General features: G+C 36.8%; 1 protein-coding gene and 1 long non-coding RNA gene across 2 annotated transcripts in view; both read left to right on the top strand.

The window, feature by feature from the left end:
• The window catches only part of LOC141280844 (uncharacterized), a 32,605-nt gene extending 30,256 nt beyond the window's left edge, over positions 1-2,349 (top strand). Inside the window, exon 3 of the long non-coding RNA XR_012335143.1 lies at positions 2,240-2,349. This is a non-coding gene — a long non-coding RNA (uncharacterized lncRNA). The remainder of the gene's footprint in view (positions 1-2,239) is intronic.
• A 5,424-nt stretch (positions 2,350-7,773) lies between these two features.
• itga4 (integrin alpha 4) overlaps positions 7,774-19,802 on the top strand; it is a 40,829-nt gene continuing 28,800 nt past the window's right edge. The window contains exons 1-10 of the mRNA XM_065252225.2: positions 7,774-8,137; positions 8,289-8,401; positions 9,690-9,787; positions 10,062-10,191; positions 10,334-10,401; positions 10,490-10,619; positions 13,656-13,741; positions 16,253-16,315; positions 16,399-16,536; positions 17,665-17,773. Coding sequence (XP_065108297.1) covers positions 7,944-8,137; positions 8,289-8,401; positions 9,690-9,787; positions 10,062-10,191; positions 10,334-10,401; positions 10,490-10,619; positions 13,656-13,741; positions 16,253-16,315; positions 16,399-16,536; positions 17,665-17,773 — 1,129 coding nt within the window. The 5' untranslated portion in view covers positions 7,774-7,943. The remainder of the gene's footprint in view (positions 8,138-8,288; positions 8,402-9,689; positions 9,788-10,061; positions 10,192-10,333; positions 10,402-10,489; positions 10,620-13,655; positions 13,742-16,252; positions 16,316-16,398; positions 16,537-17,664; positions 17,774-19,802) is intronic.

The raw sequence follows: 19,802 nt of genomic DNA, 5'->3' as shown, positions 1-19,802 counted from the left end.
GCAAAGACACGAATAGGCATCCTGCGGTGCGGTACGTGCAAACTGAGCGTTGCCACGGGAAATGCGTGAGTTGAAAAATCGAAACTTTGGCAGACAATTGCACCACATTAATCAATCAGGAGCTTGCTCTAGTAGTGACATGATTACAGGAAGCGAACAGAGTTGCAGAAGCCTCTCCAATGATGCGAATTTTCACGTGAATGTCTCAAATGACTAGAATTTCATGCGCGAAAGAAGCGAGTAAACTCAAAATGTTCAAGCGTCCAACTACGTGCGAATAGCGCGTTTTTGCTGCCTATACCACATTTGGTGTGAATCTAGCATTATGTGGCGTTCACACCAGCTGCGGAAGAGGTGGCAAGTGGAGTGATTTACATGGTATGTCAGTGCAAAGACACGAATAGGCATCCAGCGGTGCAGTACGTGCAAACTGAGCGTTGCCACGGGAAACGCTTGAGTTGAAAAATCGGAACTTTGGCGGACAATTGCGCCACATTAATCAATCAGGAGCTTGCTCTAGTAGTGACATGATTACAGGAAGCGAACGGAGTTGCAGAAGCCCGTCCCATGATGCAAATTTCTGTACGTATGTCTCGCGTGAATGAAGCGAGTAAACTCAAAATGTTCCGACTACACGAATAGCGCATTTTGCCGCCTCTTCCGCATCTGGTGTGAATGCAGAGTTCATTTGCTACATCATTCAATCTCCCTATTTTCTTCGAGAAGCAAAATACTTAAAGGGACATTTTTGCATTAAGCTTTGTATAGTTAGAACTAGTGCTGTGTTCAAAATATCGATATGACGATACATCGTCATGGACGCCTGACGATGCGCGCATCGATACAGCACCTTCCGTATCGATTCGGATGTACTTTTGAAAGTAACGTGACAAATTGCTGTTGATCCGTGATCCATATGGAAAGGACTCATGTGTCCCGCGGAAAGGTGGCGGGGTATACTTTCACTTTGCGTGTCTGTCTCGCTGGCGCACGTGTCTGCATAGTGAGCCGCTTACTCGCACTCTCTCTCTCGTGCGCGCATTAAAGTCAATGAGTTCAGTATGAAAGCGCAGATATCTTAGCATATACTACTGCAAAGGGCTTTATTAGCCATGCTCTTATATAACAGTACTAACACATTTGAGAAGAAACACGACAAAGATTTGCATGTGAAAAGTGCACGTCAAGAGAAGAGATACAGAGCTACTTCAAACCCTAACTGCCACATTAATAATCTGATTTCTATTAAATAGTATTAAGTCTGACTCCATGTTTATATATATATATTTGTAGATGTAGAATAATGAGAGACAAGAGTAAGGCACCATCTTTGTAAAACTGCTTTAAAAAAAAACATAAGTTAAGTACTAACTCTGGGATTTTAAATATTTCTAATAGCTAATAAATGAATGGCAAAAACACAACTGTTACAAGTCAACACTGCTTATTCAATGTACAATAAACAAATAATAATAATAATAATAATAATAATGTTACTAAATTCTGAACAAAAATGTAATTCAAAATAGTCTTGTATCGTGATGCGCATCGTATCGGGGAATTGTTGGCGATACACAGCCCTAGTTAGAACCCCAGTCATGTTTTTGAATGGTCGTGCATCATTTCCTCAGTTGCAGCTGAGACAGGAGAAATACAGATTTCAGTGTTGCACGTCCTTCTTTCAATGATGTAAAAATCGTCATTTTGCATCATTGAAAGAAGGAAGTCCAAAATCTTTGTTGAGGGGCTCAGACTACAAACACCCATTTCTCGGTCAAATAGGCAACCAATTCTAAATGTATGTTACATTTCGACTACAAATATGACACACTTTCAAAAAAGATTAATGTTTCTATGGGTGAAATGCTCCTTTAAGAGGTTAAAAAAAGAGTTGAGAGATATATCATATAGGATTTGTTTTTCCCTTAGGGTTACTTTCAATTTTCCCATTTTATAGATAATCTCACTACATGATTTCTTACGAATAATGAGCGGGCTTATTCAGTTGTAAAAAACAAGCAAACACAGATTTTCAAGTTTAATTTAAATTATTTAAATTATTTTCATTTTATGTCAGGTACAACACCACATCTGTGTTCTCTCTGTAATAGTAAGCATTGTACCAAAACAAGCTTTAACTAACCACATCTCACATCGTAAAAGAGCACAGAGGCAGTGAAACTGAGTGTTCTTGACACTAACATCCCCTTAAAATGTTTTTATGCCTCCTTAAATTTAGTCTACAGTAGCTGGGAGGTGATGAAGTTAGCGATCTCATGAGCGTTTCCTGCTATTAGAGGGATGGAGAGGTTTCCATGTCACTGTGAGGACACATTCTTTACTTTGAATAAGAGGTGAATTTCATTTGCATTTCTGCTGATAGGTAAATCTGTCAAGAGCATCGCTCCTGCAAAATCTCTAAGGAGGTTTATCAACATTTTCTCCACCTTGGTGGAAAATCTATGGACTTCTGTGCAGTGGATTTATACATGGCAAAATGTGTTAACACACCGGGAAGATTCTCGTACACTTTTATCGCTGACGTTTATTTAGTACTTATTACATGGCTCTCTAAAATGCTAGATTCCAATTGGCCAGTTGTGGCATTCCAAGTTTAGCTTTTTTCAGATAACCACCGCTCAACACTAATAACACGATAACCAGAATGCTGCAAATAATTTTGACATGTAGAGTTTAATATTACACAAAAATAAATATAAATATGTCATAATATAATTAATAACATGCATTGTATTTACAAATGATTAAACCAAATAGTGTGTTTGTGACATTGTAACGTCTTGTCTTTTCTTAAAACTGAAAGTAAATGTGTTTACCTCACAAAGGTCTGTATTTGTTAAAAATGAGCAAATATAATATTTTAAATCAATATTTAATGTTCCTTTCCTTACTTAAAGGATTACTACACCTTCCCTTAAAAAAATCGAACCCAGTCTCACAGAGTTGCACATAAATAGCAAGAAGTATAAAAATCGTGCAATACATGCGCCAAATTCCACTTTGGCGTGCATATGATACGCCAGTCCTTCCCATTTACTTAAACGGCGCATCTTTTTATGTCATTTTTATTTATTGGTTCCTCAATTCTTTTCTTTTTTTTACCATTTTACCATTTTTTTACCATTTGAAGGATGCTATTCTTAAGGATCTGTAAGGGATTGATTTTTTTGCAGCCACTATAGACATGTGGTCCAGTACTAATATGACCTTAGTAGGATTGGCTACTATTTAAGGCCTGTTCTATTATAGTCAGCCAGGAGTGCAGTACAGAGATTTTTTTTAGGTTAATTTAAACCGACACTTGAGCGTGGCCATTATTTACACAGTCACACGTTTAGGTACTGGCAGATGAAAGCCTTATTAAAATACATACTTCTTAATGACTTTTATGAAATACAACAAAACAATTCAATGATATCTCCAATATTTCTGCATTTGTATTAAGTAGCATCTTAGCTACAAGAAGAAAACTGCCATATATAGTCTCTAACATCACCCTTAATTGTATTCACAATATTGCATGGCCTCGTGAGCATTCTTGCCTAAATAACTGAACACAAATGATGCATAGAGCTCTGTGATAAACAGGCATTCCAACTCTACAGCATTCGGCACAGTTTTGTGGGGGCAGATACTGACCTGCTGATCAGTGATCAGAGACATATCTTTTGCAGTTACAGCTCCAGAGACTATAACATGCTTCAGATAAGTGTTTTGATGTTAAAGTCAATTCATTAAGCAATGCTTCCACTCCTAGAAGCAATAACCGTTCAGACCAGAGAGAGAGAGAAATAAATCTTTTGGCATAATATGTCATTTATATAGAGCACACTGAATCTAAACCATAACACTGATTTATTCACTTTCCCCTTTTCATGGATCAGTGAAAATTTTCCCAATGTACCAAATATTTTGGGTCACGTTTTTAAAAGATCTCCCCTCCCTGAGCTGCTCAGTCCAAGAAGGAAATTTAGAATAATCTCTTTATGCGGTATTAACCCTTCACCTAATTAAGTTTATTTTCTAGAAATTTTATAGTTGGAATAAGCAGAAATGCAGAAGTGCTGGTGGAACGGTTTTCCCAGAATGGTTGAGAAGTCATGGGAATGAGAAAGATGACTTCTTATACTTTACAGTACATAATATTTATGCAACTCACAGTGCTTCAGATACATTTTTATCAGTATGTGTGTTCCTAGGGATCGAACCCATGCTGTTATCGCACTACTCTACCACCGAGATATATACAGTTGGAGCACTGTACTTGTTTTCTGATCTGTTTCTGATTTTAACTTTTGTGTGAACTTTCACTATTTAAATGTTAATAGATATGTCATATAAGAAGGCAAACATGGAATTTGCATCCAAAGAATAAGTCTATAAACAGCTTAGTTATAAATGTCTCTGCATATTAAGCTGAATATGAAGTAGGCCTATTAAACATCAAACAATTCTTCACACATAGTTCATAAATGAAGTTGATAAATGCATTTAGTTCCGTGTCATCTGTATATATGAATACATATGCTATATGTTTAAGTGCATGTGTTAACCACACTTGGCACGTGGTGTCTTATGGAAACAAAAGCTGTATGTATTGCATTGACCATGCAAACACACATGACTTAGTCATCCATTTCCCTTTCGACCTTTGCTCTATTCTCAGCTCTCTTCATTTGCACATGTTAGTGAATTTAGCAGCTTTTGCCTCTCCAAAAATGTAATTTACTCCTTTTCCATTTTTTGCAGGACCTCCCAGAAGTTTCTGCAGATGGCCCCCTTTATGTCCTTATGCAATGTAAGGATTGTTTGTTTATGCAAAAACAGATTTAACAAATTCCTTTAACCAAGTGTAAAAACATGAGGGGCGGGCACACTACCGCAGAGATCCCCATGTTCAAAATCTAACATTGTGAATATATTTCACAACCCATTTTACTTCTGCGTTTTAAGTATTTCACACAGAGACATGCTTCAAGACGGTTTTGAGTCATAATAAAGGAGAAAGAACAGAACATTTTCTTTCTGTCATGTGAAAGACAAACAACCAAACAGCGACCTCAGCTCCTTAATGGGACTATTAGATAAGTTGTCAAACATATAATAGCGTCTGTACATATGATAGGCCAATGCTTTGGCCCCTATTTATAGGCTGCCCTGTGAATGCGCAAAATGATTGACATGCTCAAAAACAACCCAAAGCATTCTGATTGGCTAAACCAAAAATCTCACCATTTATTTTAAAACTGTCAAAAGTGATAGTACAGCCATATTCCCTTTAGTTATGCCACTACGCCAAGCAGTTATTTCAGTCGTGCAAGACTAACGTTCTACTTAAAAAAGGACATATAATGAAAATCTGACTTTTTCCATGTTTAACTCTTTCCCCGCCAGCATTTTTCATGATTTTCACAAAAGTTTAATGCCTCCCAGAAAATGCTCTTCTTTAAATGTATAAACATGCTTAAAAAACCTTCATAATTTCTCTTTTTATGACCTCTCAAATATGGGCAGATTTCTTCAGAAACACAAAATTTTGAGCAAAAAAATGAGATAATTCCATTATTGTAAAGGACTTTTGATAGAGATCAGATGCAGAGCGATCCTCAAAACTTGGACATACAGCTGTTTGCCCTACAGGGCGATACTTCCAGGTTTTATAAGTTTATAATCGCCACCTGGTGGATAATAGCAGTATTTGGTATTGACGAAATAACCCGTCAATGCCGGGGAAAGAGTTAAATGCTATAATTGCATCCCCGTGTGCTTTTATCAACCTAGAAAATGTGAAAATGGACAACCTATTTTTGGTAAACCATTGTCTGCAATCATATGAAAAAAATAGGTAATTGAAATGTTGCTCCCCTTGTGATGTCAGAAGGGGATAATACCACTCCTTAATCTGCACTATCCAACCACAACACTGCCATTTAGTGCAGATATCAGCTCATTTGCAATTTAAAGGACACACCCAGAAACGGCACATTTTTGCTCACACCTACAAAGTGGCAGTTTTAACATGATATAATAATTTATCTATATGGTATTTTGAGTTAGAACTTCACGTATGTACTTTGAGGAGACCAAAGATTTATTTTACATCTTAAAAAAAGTCTTGTGAAATGTCCCCTTTAAAATTGCATGCTAAAATCTCAAATAAACACCATATTTCTAACCAACAATTAAACCTGCATCAAATGTACCATAAGTTTTATTTCTTAAGCTTAAATGTCACTCTATAAACATTTATTCAAAGTTGCTTTAGCTACTGGGCATGCGCACAGGGTGGCAAGTGCCTTATGCGACTCTGTATGCTGTATGGAACAGTCATGTTGAGCATTGCACTTTTTACCTTAATAGCAATGCCAAATCTTGTTACTGTATATCTGTTATGGTTGATACAGCACACCTGTTTCCATGCATTTCTGTCAGGTAATGGGGAAATTTTCTGCTTTTCATTAAAAAGTCATACGTTTAGAAAAGCAATGCATCTGGCTGGTCATTCATCACTAGTCATTGTAAAAAAACAGAGAGAGGGAGAGACAAGACTCTCTTTCACACTTATTAAAGGGTCTCTGTGGATTTATCCCAGTGGAGGAATAAGAGGGTTGTTGCAACTAATGAGACATGTTGAAAGAAACGTTGAAAGTCTCAGAGCCAACAAGTGACACAAATGTCTGTAAAAAGAGTCTGAGAGACATGATGACGTCCCAGAGCTCACACTGTACTCCATAGCACATATGTGTGTTGTAATATCACTCAGAGGGGAATTGTTTCTGAGACCCTGACACTCACAAATTTAATAATGCAGTGTGTCTGTGTATAATAATCCCCTTAGTCATGGTCATAAGGATCTCATAAAAGTGAAATGCTTTAAAATGATTTGTCAGTGGACAGACAGAAAGACAAATTGTTTGATAGATTGATGTTTCAATACTTCTTTCATTTTTTTTACACTAAACACAATTGTTTGTGTAGCCCCTGGTTGGTTTGTGTACACTGCATGTTTCTGTGTCTGTTACACATTATCAAATGTCCATACAAACCATTACTGTAGCATTCCTCCATAACTGCTTCCTTAAAACTATAATATTTAATTGAAAAACATTGTGTGAAGTCAACCACATAGCTCACAAAGGAAAACAACATGTATGCTTTTTTTGTTAAGCCACATGTGGTGTTGAAACTGACTTCCTAATTTTGTTAAGTAGTTAGAGATGATGTGTTTAATAATAATAATAGCCGGATTTATCTTTTTTCTGTAAAAAAGAGGCACTATAAATATTGCCCAGTAACAATAGTTTTGCAGTATTTATAATGATGTTGTTGTTTTCAACACGATTAAACAAACGTGAAAAAATTAACATGAAAGTTTTTATTCTTTCCAAAAATCAAGTTTACCTCACATCCTGTCTGGGATCTGATGAGAAGAGCTGGATGATGCCATAAAAACCGTTGATTCCTATTGGTGAAAGAAAGTGATGGGAATTTTGAATGCTTTCTACATTTTTGGCAACGTTTTAGAGAAGAACGTTTTATTTATAGATGATATATTAGCACGTTACCACAGCAACTTTGTTAAACGACAAACAATACGGCTTTGTGGTCTAGAAAACCCTGCTAACAGTAGATTACATCGTGTTATTTATAATTACCTCAAGTTTCTAGTGCTGAGGAGACGTCCGCCGCTCACATAGCGCGGCCACGCCCACCCGGCGCGCCCGCTCTCAGTTCAAAGGCTTCCCTGCACTTAGCTCGCGGTGACGTCACGAGACGCGAGGCGCTCAGATGAGATGCAGGAGCGCAACAGGCGAGTGCACATTAAGATCACAACTACAATGAGAACTTCCTGAGGCAAACTTTATCGGAACTATTTGGATTTTTGTTTGACTTTGGGTTTTCTGTGTCCTCCGTGTGGTGCTATGGCTTGTAAGATGACTTTATTTAATCTAAACGCGGATCTGATTTGGAGATATGCAGCTGGGATTTTGTGGTACCTGTTGATTCTGTGTGATTGCTATAATTTGGACGTGGAGCATCCTTTAGTTTTTAATGGACCTAGTGGATCTTTCTTTGGATACTCGGTTCTGCTTCACGAGCATGATGAGAACACATGGTAAGTGCATTTACACATGTTTGAAAAGTTTTGACATGGGTTAGTGAGCGACACTTCATGGTTGTTGAACATCCAAAAGTACACGTGAGCTATTACTTTCGTTGGTAGATCATATTCATAGATTGCATTTAAAGGTATGTTTATTGTTAAGGCTGATAGCTGGAGCGCCTGTGGCAAACTCCAGCTTTTATCCAAATACCCAAAGTCCTGGAGCGGTCTACAATTGCAGTATGATGAGCTTACAATGTGAACAACTCCCTGTCGGTAGGTCTTTCCTTTTTACCCTGCTTTTCTTTCTGTTCACTTAGTTGCATGCATGATGTTTATGTATTCTGTATTTTTTAACTTCTTTATTTTGTCTTATTTAAAAAGTCTAAGACAGACCACATTGAAATCAGATTGACCACATATTTAAATCAGTAAATAAAAAGTTTAAAATGTTTACATTCTGAAATCAAATATTGCACAATATGTTGGAGTTCATGACAGTTTGAGTGCATGCAGCTATGAAGAGACTCAACATTTTAATTTAGTTGTTCACTAATTTCTATGCCAAAGTTAAAAATGTAAATGTTTGAAATAACTTTTAATCCTAACATTTTGTTAGTTATAAGAATAGACTTCATTAAAGTGAATGAATAAATACAAGTTTTCTCGACTGTATTACATACCGAGAGTTTACACTTATGAATGAGCTCTTCTTTCTTCATCTGAATAAGCATGGGTGTGCTTTCCGCAACCCTGACTGTACACGAATTCCCCATGAGGGGTCAGCCAGACTGTGGAGGGTTTCCTCTCATCAGGAAGAGGATGCTTATACTCCCTGCCCTAAACAAGGAATGGGGGTAGTCTTATTTGTAGGTCAAGCGCTATAGGATATATATAGCATGCGTAAAAATGTCTCTACGGGGGGAAATATAAATTATTTTTACCAACTGTCACACACAGGGCTGTAGTAAAAAGTTCAGAAAAACAAAGTCTGACTGCCTGATAATATTTTGTAATTACTTTTGTTTTTTACTATTAGTTAAGTTTTACTATTAGTTTAAATAAAACCCCTTACTTTGGGGACTGTAGTGAACTATATTTGGCCTTTCGTTTTTACTACTGACATGAGTGATTGAGACGCTCAGTTGGGCAAGTTGTTGAGGAGATGTGTGCTAATATGTGTTCATTTTTTTTTTTAAAGCTATCAAGCTCCAAAAATATAATTGAATAGACTTTCATTAAGAATGATAGGGACCTGAGACGTATCTTTAGACCACAGACTTTGTGTCTAATGCTCAAAAACCCCAGTTTAACTTAAGCACTGTTGTTCATGTTACTTTCATATTTACTTTAAGAGATATTTATTGTCAAAAGTATTTGCATGTTTCACCACAAGTGTCTCTTTCTGTTAAAGTTACTTCTGTTAAAGTTATTTTGAGTAAAAAAGTCAACACGTGTAAGCAGGCAGCAGATGTAAATTTAGCTTGATTGATATGTTAATTTATTCATCTTCCTGTTTTGACAATAGTTTATCCTTAGATGACCTGTTTCTAAATTATTTCAGGAGGTGTACAGAATTGTGGAAGGCATTGTTTGGCTGAGAACGATAACCAGTGGCTGGGTGTGAGTCTGTCCCGGCAACCCTCAAAAGGCCATGTGATGGTATGTGTTTCTTTACTGTGTTTACATGAAACCGCTAACGGATAAAACCTATGTGGTGTTCAGCACCTGGGACTTTGTGTATCTTTTCACAAAATCATAGCATTAGAAAAAGGTAGAAAATGTTAGAAACTTAAATTTTTTAAACATGGTGTCTTATTGCACAAATCTCCAAAAGGTTTTAATGACATTGCATGATTGTTCTAAGGGCCAAAAAAGTATGACCCCTTTTTAAAATATGATTATTTTATCCATATATGTGTTTATTTGAGTCTAGGCTTGTGGACATCGGTGGAAGAACGTCTTCTATTCGAAGAAAGACAATCAAAACAAGCTTCCACATGGTGTTTGCTTCACATTCAGCCCAGATTTGAAACAGGCCACTCATAAGACCCCCTGCTATAAAGGTACATATTTCTATTTGGTTACACTCTTGGTATATTCAACATATACTTTGGTTTATTCAAACTTTGGGCTAACGTGTTCACATAGCATCCTTTGAAGCATGAACATTGAGAGATTTTCTGAAGATTTTGTTTATCTTTGTAGATCATCAGAGGAAGTTTGGTGAAGGTTACGGGTCATGCCAAGCTGGCATAGCAAACCTGTTCACAGAGGTATTGACAGATTTCCGTCTCTAAAGAATTCCCTTCTGATCGATCTTCGGATTCTGATTGATTATTTACTTATTTGTTTTGCTTGAAGGACCTGATGATTATGGGAGCCCCCGGTACCTGGTATTGGACCGGATCCGTGCTTGTCTATAACACCACAAGCAGCAATTTGGCAGCTTATGTTGATGATGACAGCGAGGTTCTTTATGGCAGTTACTTAGGTAAGCTCTACGGTTAGTAATGTTTTTCGCTGTCCTTTTGAAAGACGTCATAGATGCTGATGAGTGTTTCAAAAGGTAGGGAGCTTAATTATGCTTCCTGCTATGATAGCTTAAGTAAGATAGATGCATCTGTCTAAGTAGGTAGTCGGATATAGGTATATGTATTAGGTTCTGATATAGACCTGTTAGGTTTTTTGTGGCGGTCTAATTTTAATGCATTTAGTTGTGTAAAATATTTAAGAATAGTTCACCCATCAGTGAGTTCAGAAATAGTTCACTAAAGATTTCATAAATGCTAAACATCAAACAGAGATATTACCAGCTGGTTAAGACTATCAGGAAGTAGACTTTTTACAGGAAACTGACTGACATGTCATGCTATTACGCATAGTAAACAAGTTTCAAAGTCGCAAAACATAACCGGTTTAAATGTTACTGCGGTTTTCATATCTTGGCCATCGTTTGTAGCGGTGTCAGAAATATTTTTGTCATGTCACAAAGATGAACATTTTTGGTTTGAAACGTTTCTTGATTTTTGTTTTTGCTCTTTTATTTAAAATAAAATCATGGGCTTGTGATTTTCCTAGGCTCATCTCCATACAGTTTGATATATAAGTCCCATACACACTGCATATTAATTCGGTTGTCACTTCACCTTTTAATGCTTAATCCTGTTCTGTATACACACACTTCAGTAATTTACGGGACTGACAACCGCATTTTACAACCGAATTAACTCCCACAAAATGCAGGTAGTGACAACCGCATTTACAGACACTGCATAGTGTGTACATAACCGAACTGAACAACTAATAGTTAATAAAGTGTTTAAACATGCATGACATCTCTCTTCTGAAAAAAAAAAAATGCCTAGAAGGGGAAAAAGTCTTCTTTATGCGCAGTGCAGAAAATGACAGAGGCACGAGCGTTTGCTGACTAGTGTTGCCAGATCTTGCACAAAAAAATAGCAAACAAGAAAAATCCAGTAAACCAAAATAAATCCAAGTGCTTTACCTCAAACATTAAAATACTGGGACCGGCACCTTCACACTTTATTAACACCAAAAACTTTATCGCTTCATGAGCCAAAAGCCGTAAACGGTTAAGCGCCAAAACGGTATATACGTACAAAAAAGACAAGGACCTGGCAACACTGCAAGACCGCGCGCTGTAAAGCAGCCTCACAAAAGCGTACAATACACAACCCCAAGATGGAGGTTTATTACAAAACACAATTCAGGGCTTGACATTAACTTTTTGAGGAACTTGTCCTTTGGACAAGTAAATTTATGTTTCACTTGTCCATGCACAAAAGTCACTTGTCCGGGTAAAGATTTATAATATAATGTATTTTTTGTGTTTTGCTAATCAGTGGCGGAGCAAGGGATTTTTCATAGGGGTGGCCAGGCAGGGGCCAGCAGTAACTCTGGGGTGGCACATAAAATCTCTATCATCCAACCTTAAAATACTTTTAAGTATTATAGGTGCATTAATCACAATGATGTATAACATACTGTACAATTGCTACAATACTTTAATTTCAATAAAAAATGAATTGAGATTAACATACAATTTATAGTCATAATTCAACCTCAAGTTTTTTTTAACTATTTAATCAAAACTTTTGAAATTTACTTTGAAACCAGAATTTATATCTCCCATTGCTGAAAAAACTATAGAGACCAGAAAATCACGTGAATTTTGTAGGCCACTGAAATGTATTTTACTAAGATTCATTTGGCTGCTTCTTGCTACTCTTTCTGAAGAAGGATGCTATATCTGCTGCCTTTCTCTTCATTTTTCCCACATTTCAATGATTGTCTGACATTAAAACACTAAAGCAAAACATTAAAACATTACCATGTTTTAAAAAACGTATTAGGGTAAATATATTCAGATTATCTGTTGTATATAAAATCAATCTTAATCCTAGCATTTACGCTGTAATGTTTGTGTGGGATTTTTTAATGTACAGTGAGGAACTCTATCAGATTCAAATCGGCTGTCGCGCGGCGCACACACACGTAGGCGCGCTGAAAGAGAGATTCTCATTATAAAACTTAAACAAGATTTTAAGCCCATTGTGTGTTTTTACCGAACTTTAGAAGAGAAAAAATACGGACTGCGGTTGAAGTGTCTGTCATTTATATTCACGCCGGAGCCTGAAGAAACCTCACTCTCCACTCCATGCCTCCCCGCCCCTCCGTGTTCGGCGATCAGGTTTCATGCGCGCGCAGCTTGTTTAGTAACAATAACAGCAAGGTGTAAACGTGTGTGTGTGTGTGTGTGTGTGTGTGTGTGTCGGCGCGCTGCGCTCTCTGTTCAATATTCCGCTCGGTGTTTGCGCTGCGTGTTCTGCTCTGTCGTTAACGGCACATAACGTTAAGTAACATTGTTTGAAATTTAACTTGTCCAGTCGGACAACTAATTTTCTCTTACACTTGTCCTTCAAAAAATCCACTTGTCCTGGACAAGCGGACAAGCCTTAATGTCGAGCCCTGACAATGCTGTTAAATTATTTTGGTCAAAGCTGTGAGTGATAAGCACGCGAGACGGCAGAACGTTGCTATGGTTATCTCTGTGTCAATCATCACATTTTCGGGAGTGAGTCTTGTTCCGTACAGACGTGTAGCGAACATTTAGGGGATTCACTCCCGCATTTAAATGCGGTTGCCACTCCTGAAAGATTGCATTGTGTAACAGAACCATACTGTTCATGGAGTAAAGTGGTTACTGGTATGGTATCCCTTTAAAAAAGTACAACTTTGTACCTAAGAAGTGCATAGTAAGGTACCTCAGAGGTCCGTACGGGTACCAAATGCATACAAATCTTTTCCTAGGACCTTTTTAAAGGGTGCCATCCCATTTGACAGCCTTTGTACCATTTTCTTATCGTGTAAGATATTAAAATTAGATTTCTTGGCTTGAAAAAAGAATGGAAAGTGTGACCCAAATGTGAGATAAGTTGATACATTTGTAGACTTTGAGCTTGAATCTGTGATATTTCACCACCACATATAATTTTCTCTTTATCAGGTTATGCTGTTGGTGCCGGACACTTTCTGTACCCCCAGAGTACTGAGATAGTTGGGGGAGCTCCTCAGCATGAACAGACTGGTAAAGTAAGGGTTAACACCATCACCTTCCTCTTTACCTAAATGATCATTATCTCTTATAAGACACTGAAGACACACTGAGGAGTTTAGTGTTGCTTTGGTTTGTGTAGTTCAGTTAGACATGGCCCTGAGTGATCATTCTTTACATTGGTCTTGAGGGTGAGGTATACAGTAAACTTATTTACTTGCTTATGTTATTCCTAACCTGAAAGCTGTTACTTCTCCACAGAAACACACAAAAGGAGTACTTTTCTCCTTTGTCTTCTACCGTGAAAATAACAACATACAAATTTGAAAACAATAATAACATAATATTAGGATCAGTTATGTAAGGAATAATTGATGACGGGCCGTTGAATTATTATAAAAATAATGCACACCCGAGGTGATGATGCGGTCACGTCGAGATTTATTATTTTTCAATAATTCAACGGACCGGAGTCAGTTATTCCGCTTACAATACGGTTACCACACCTCAAGACATCAATCACATGATACATTTAAAGGGATTCATCCGGTTTTTGTACTTAAATAACTATTTTGAGTAGGACTATTTCTTTAGCGTCTCATCCAAGGCCTCTTTTGCTTGCTCCAAAACGTCATTTTAAAGCTGGCCATAGAGGCTTGAGCGATTGATAGCGTTCTAATGCAGTTATTAATGAAGTTATTAGAAAGAGAGCGAGAGCGACAGAGACACAGAGAGAAGATAGAAAGAGAGAGCAAGAGAGAGGGCAAGCAAGAGAAAGAGAGAGATTCTGTGAACAAGGCTACCTCTGTGCGTCTCTAAACAGCGCTGTTATTGCCTCGGAAAATCGTCTGTCGTGTTGTTTTTTGTTAGCCCCTTATTACAGTTAACGATGCGAAGTGATATGAAACTGTAATGCGGTCAAGAGAGCTGCCTGGAACTACGTTCGCCGTGCGTTTCCCAGAAAATAATTGCACACCTTAGAACGTTCATCAGCCAATCAGATTCAAGCATTCAACGGACCTGTAGTATAATTTTTTTATAATGTTCCCTGTAGACAGTTTATTTTACCTGGTTATGATTGGATCTTAACATTAGTTAACTATCTTAAGCTGGCTTTCCTATGCCGTTGGTTACGCAGGTCAGTTTTCATTTATAGTTTGGCGTCGTTGTTCGCATCGACGTACAATTACACGTGCGGATCGCTAGTAGGCAATGTCACAGTATCAAGGCGAAAGGCAAAGAAGCAGCAGTTCGTAGTTTGAGCAAAATCAGCAGTGATTGAGGTAAAAAGACTGCGCCTTTGTTGCAGCTTGATTTGTAAAATATACCTCCTCAACTTGGTTCGTCTTTGTTTTTACTGTCACAAGCCGAAATGCGTACAGTATCAGGAATGCAACGCAAATTATTTTAGACCTGATCGGAGGGTTTTTATCAAACCAATCACAGGGCTTGTGGTCCACGTAGAACTGACACGTTGTTACATTTTTGGAGAGGTGCACGTCAGTTTACGCCATATGGTTCAACTTCGCATCTATGCATAGGCTACGGCATACACTCGACAAAGAAGTATAAAGCTTTAGTTAACATGAACTACTGTAACAGTAAACAGAGTAATGATTAGGGTAATATATTGGAATTAATGGGAATAAACTGGGAATTTGAAATAAATTGCAGACTTAATTGTAGTTAAAAATCTTGCATTATAATTTTAATAATTCATTAATTAATTAATTAATAATGCAATTTCAGTTGTATTCATAGTAGAATGATTTCTGAAAGATTTTTGATCAAATTAATCCATGCTTGATGAGTGTAAGGACCAAGATTCTTGAGAATTTGTACCTTGCATGCATGTCTGCTTATTACTAAACAACATGTTTATTTATGTTTGTATATGATATAGTTTATATAAATTTCCAAATAATTCACGCAAATTACTGTGAAGCTTATGATTTTTTAATATTTCCAAAATTCTCCAGATTAAATTCCCATGGAAAGTTTCCGGAAATGTACCGGAAACTCTCTGCCCCTTTATAACCCTAATTGTGATGCAAGAATAAACAACAAACAACTGCATTTGTAATACATAAATATTTATATCGACATTAAAAATGACTAATGAATCCTATAAAAACATATAGCTTATTGTTACTTCATGCTAATTCATTTACAAATGTAATTTTATTACAAAGTGATTTCAAACCAGATTTTATTTACAATTTTTGTGTGAAATGATAATAGCAGATGGAATTGGAAACAAAACCCTTATAACATTTGCTCTCTGAGGCGGTTGTGAACGGTAAATCAGTTAAACTGAACTTTTCTGCCATCTGTACGGGAAAGAGGAAGCAGGTTTATATTTGCAGATGTGTTGAGCTTGCAGTGTTGAGCATTGTGAAACAGCCTGGTTTTGATCATTTTACCAAAGGAACAGGGAATAGGCTTGGTTAAAGAATATTCAGGGAATAATCTATTATTATGCTATTGTATTGTTAATGTTAATATTTCTCATATGATCTGTCAGTATCCTTATTTTTTTCCTTCTCCAGGCTTACATATTCAGGATTGAGGGCAACACGTTGAAAATTGTCAACGAAACCAAAGGCAAACAGGTGAGAAAATGCAAGAATTGCAGTGTTCATGAGGGATGTTCCTGTCGCCTGAACACAATGGTGATGTTTGTTCCTGTTTACAGCTGGGCTCTTATTATGGCGCAAGTGTATGTGCTGTTGATCTGAATGCAGATGGCCTGTCTGATCTGCTGGTAGGAGCTCCTATGTTTAGTTCTGTGAGGGAGGAGGGACGCGTACATGTTTACATTAACCAGGGAGAGGTGAGAAGTCAACTTGACATATATTTACGATAAAAATTTTGCTAAAATAAAAAAAAGGAACTCATATCAAAAAATGATCTTTAAATCAGACATACTGTATGTGATCCTGCACCACAAAACCAGTCATAAGGGTAAATATTTTGAAACAGATTAATACATCATCTGAAAGTTGAATAAATAAGGTTTCATTGATGTATGGTTTGTTAGGATAGGACAATATTGGTCCTTAGCAACTGCATCCCCTCACAAAAATAAAGTTTTGATATATAGCAAATGTACAAAATGTATTCATGATATTTACATAATATCTTAATAGTTTTGGCATAAAATATAAATAGTCTATTGTTGGTTATAAACCTGTGCAATTTAAGGGTGGTTTTGTGGTCCAGGGTCACATATTACTGTCAAACACACAACTACCAATGTAATATTTAATACTTTTTTTGCAAGACACAAATGAGAATGGCATTTTAATTTCCAGGAAAATAACCTCACGGTACAGACAATCCTTACAAACAAATTTCTTATTTCTTTCTGAGTAAAAAATTACAAGGGCCGGCAATCTTGGAGTTTAATAGGGTATATGCGCAACTTACTTCCGCATTCCTGTTAAACATAGTAGATCGCTTCCGGTTTTGTATGCTCTACGCTGACATGGTGCTGTTTTCATACATAAAGCCTTCTGGAGCAACCAAAGACGAGAATATATTTTTTTTTACTTTATAGCTTTTGACAATGGCATTTTCTTCTCACATACAAACCCTCATTCCACATTCCCGCTACCGGAATCGATCAACCCAGTTTTCCGGTTTGGTCATGTGACGTTCGACATATTATTAGTGTATGTGAGGAAATGACAAACTTTCAAAGATGTTTTCTGTGGTTTAAGATTTTTTTCTAGTTTGTATTTTTTCCTTCAGCTTAACCTACTTCCACTTGGTCAAAAATTAACCACCTACACAACAAAGTTTGTTGAAAGTCAATAGTAAACACCGATATCAGTGTGTAAACACAGACATTACTAAAATAATGGAGTGTAAAAGGCATGTTCCTGTTTATTTTTTAATTCCATATTCCTAATAAACTTTTCATAAGAAAATACTTACTTTTGGTTTGTCTCATTCTCAGGCTAATATGAAAGAGGCAGATTTTGAGTTAGTCGGCAGCGACTCTTATGCAGCTCGATTTGGAGAAACCATCGTCAATCTTGGAGATATCGATGATGATGGATATCCAGGTACAGTTTTCAATTCAGTTAAACTCAAAAAATTTTATGTAGCGTTTAAAAATTTATATTCATATAAATAATACTTCCTTTTACATACAGTATGTAACCCTTGACCGCAAAACCAGTAATAAGTGTAAATTTTTTTAAATTGAGATCTATAAAGAAATATATACAACAATATTTGCCCAAGTTAACTATTTGAAAATCTGGAATCTGGGGGTGCAAAAAAATCTAAATATTATCAAAATCGCCTTTAAGGTTGTCCAAATGAAGTCCTTAGCTATGGAGGACCACAAGAGCCATACAAAATGTAATAAAGAACTTCGATATTTAATAACTACATGGACAATAAAAATAGCAATTAATAGATTTGTTTAAAAATTCATTAATTAATCTATAAATAAATAGAAAAAGTTACAAAAAAATCATTATGTAACATTTTATTAGGCAATAAAAGTGAAATCATAAAAATAATGTAGAAATGAAATTTTAATCCATTAATAAATAGCAATTTACAATTTACAAAAACAACATAAAACACTCAATAAGTTCATCATTTTAAATTGCATTTACAAATTCTTAATGTAATAATGGAAAAATTTCTAAATGTATTTCAAAAAGCGATTTAAAAAGAGAAATAAATAACTGGATTTATAAATTGAACTACAAATACAGGTTTAAATTAGGCATTTAAAAGGGCATTTCCGTTTAACATTTCTGTTTTCATTTTCCCGATGGTTCTCCTTATTAGGGCCCGAGCACCGAGGAGCAGGCCAGAATGGCCTGCACCGAATGGTGCGAAGCCCTATTGTTTTTGCTCGGATTATTATTTTTTTTTTTTTTTTTTTTATTTTTATTTTTATTTTTTTTAACACTTTTGGCCCTTTTGGGTGCCTAAACATACTCGAAAACTCTTGCAATTTGGCACACACGTCAAAGTCGTCCGTCATTGCGACCTGGCAAAGGCTGGAACACGGGCGTGGCACGGGGGCTCTGTAGCGCCCCCTGTAATGCAAAAACAAACATTGTTGCGCAGATCGGGCAAACATGTACGCACATGTACGAGAGTTGGTACGCATATAGATCTCATCGACCCGAACAACTTTCGCCCTCTAACATTTAAGCTCCGCCCAACAGGAAGTCGGCTATTTTGGATTGTTTAAAAAATGCAAGCGTTGAACTTTTAAATACTCCTCCTAGAGGATGCATGCGATTGACACCAAACGTGGTGAACATGATGTCGAGACATTGGACTTGCTAAATTGCGAAGGGATTTTTGATATCTCGAACGGTGTTGCCATGGCGAGGCGACGAATTTATGGCGACATCAGAGAAACAGGAAGTGTCTAATATCAAAGGCAAAAAATGTCTTATTGTGATGACACGCGGTGTGTTTGTTCGTCTGAAGATTCTGATCGCATCGATGTGCCTATTGTGACTCCCGGGTATAGCGCCACCACCAGGCGCCAAGAAGTGTGTCAGTCACAAAGGTGGATTTTTTTTGACAGTTCCATGCGATGTTCTTTTAAATACTCCTCCTACAATGTTTATGCGATTGACACCAAAAGTGGTCAACATGATGCCAAGACATTGTAGATGATAAATTGCGAAGGGATTTTTGATATCTCGAACGATGTTCCCATGGCAACCTGTCAAACTTTACTTTCATTTTTAAGGCATATTTAAACCTTACAGCTGCATGTGGTAAACTTTTAAATACTCCTCCTGGGGAAATAATGTGATTGACTCCAGAAGTGGTCAACATAATGCAGAGACATTGTAGATGATAAATTGTGAAGGGATTTTTGATATCTCAAACGCTGTTCCCATGGCAACGCGTCAAACTTTACTTTCATTTTAAAGGCTTATTTAAGCCTTTAAATTCACGCCGATGGTCTTTTAAATACTCCTTCTAGAATATTCATGCGATTGACACCAGAAGTGGTCAACATGATGCAGACACATAGTAGATGATAAATTGCGAAGGGATTTTTGATATCTCAAACGCTGTTCCCATGGCAACGCGTCAAACTTTACT

Source organism: Paramisgurnus dabryanus, chromosome 15, assembly GCF_030506205.2.
Source record: "Paramisgurnus dabryanus chromosome 15, PD_genome_1.1, whole genome shotgun sequence".
NCBI lineage: Eukaryota > Metazoa > Chordata > Actinopteri > Cypriniformes > Cobitidae > Paramisgurnus > Paramisgurnus dabryanus.
The sequence above is the reverse complement of the archived record's forward strand: the minus strand, read 5'-3'. Positions and strand labels throughout refer to the sequence as shown.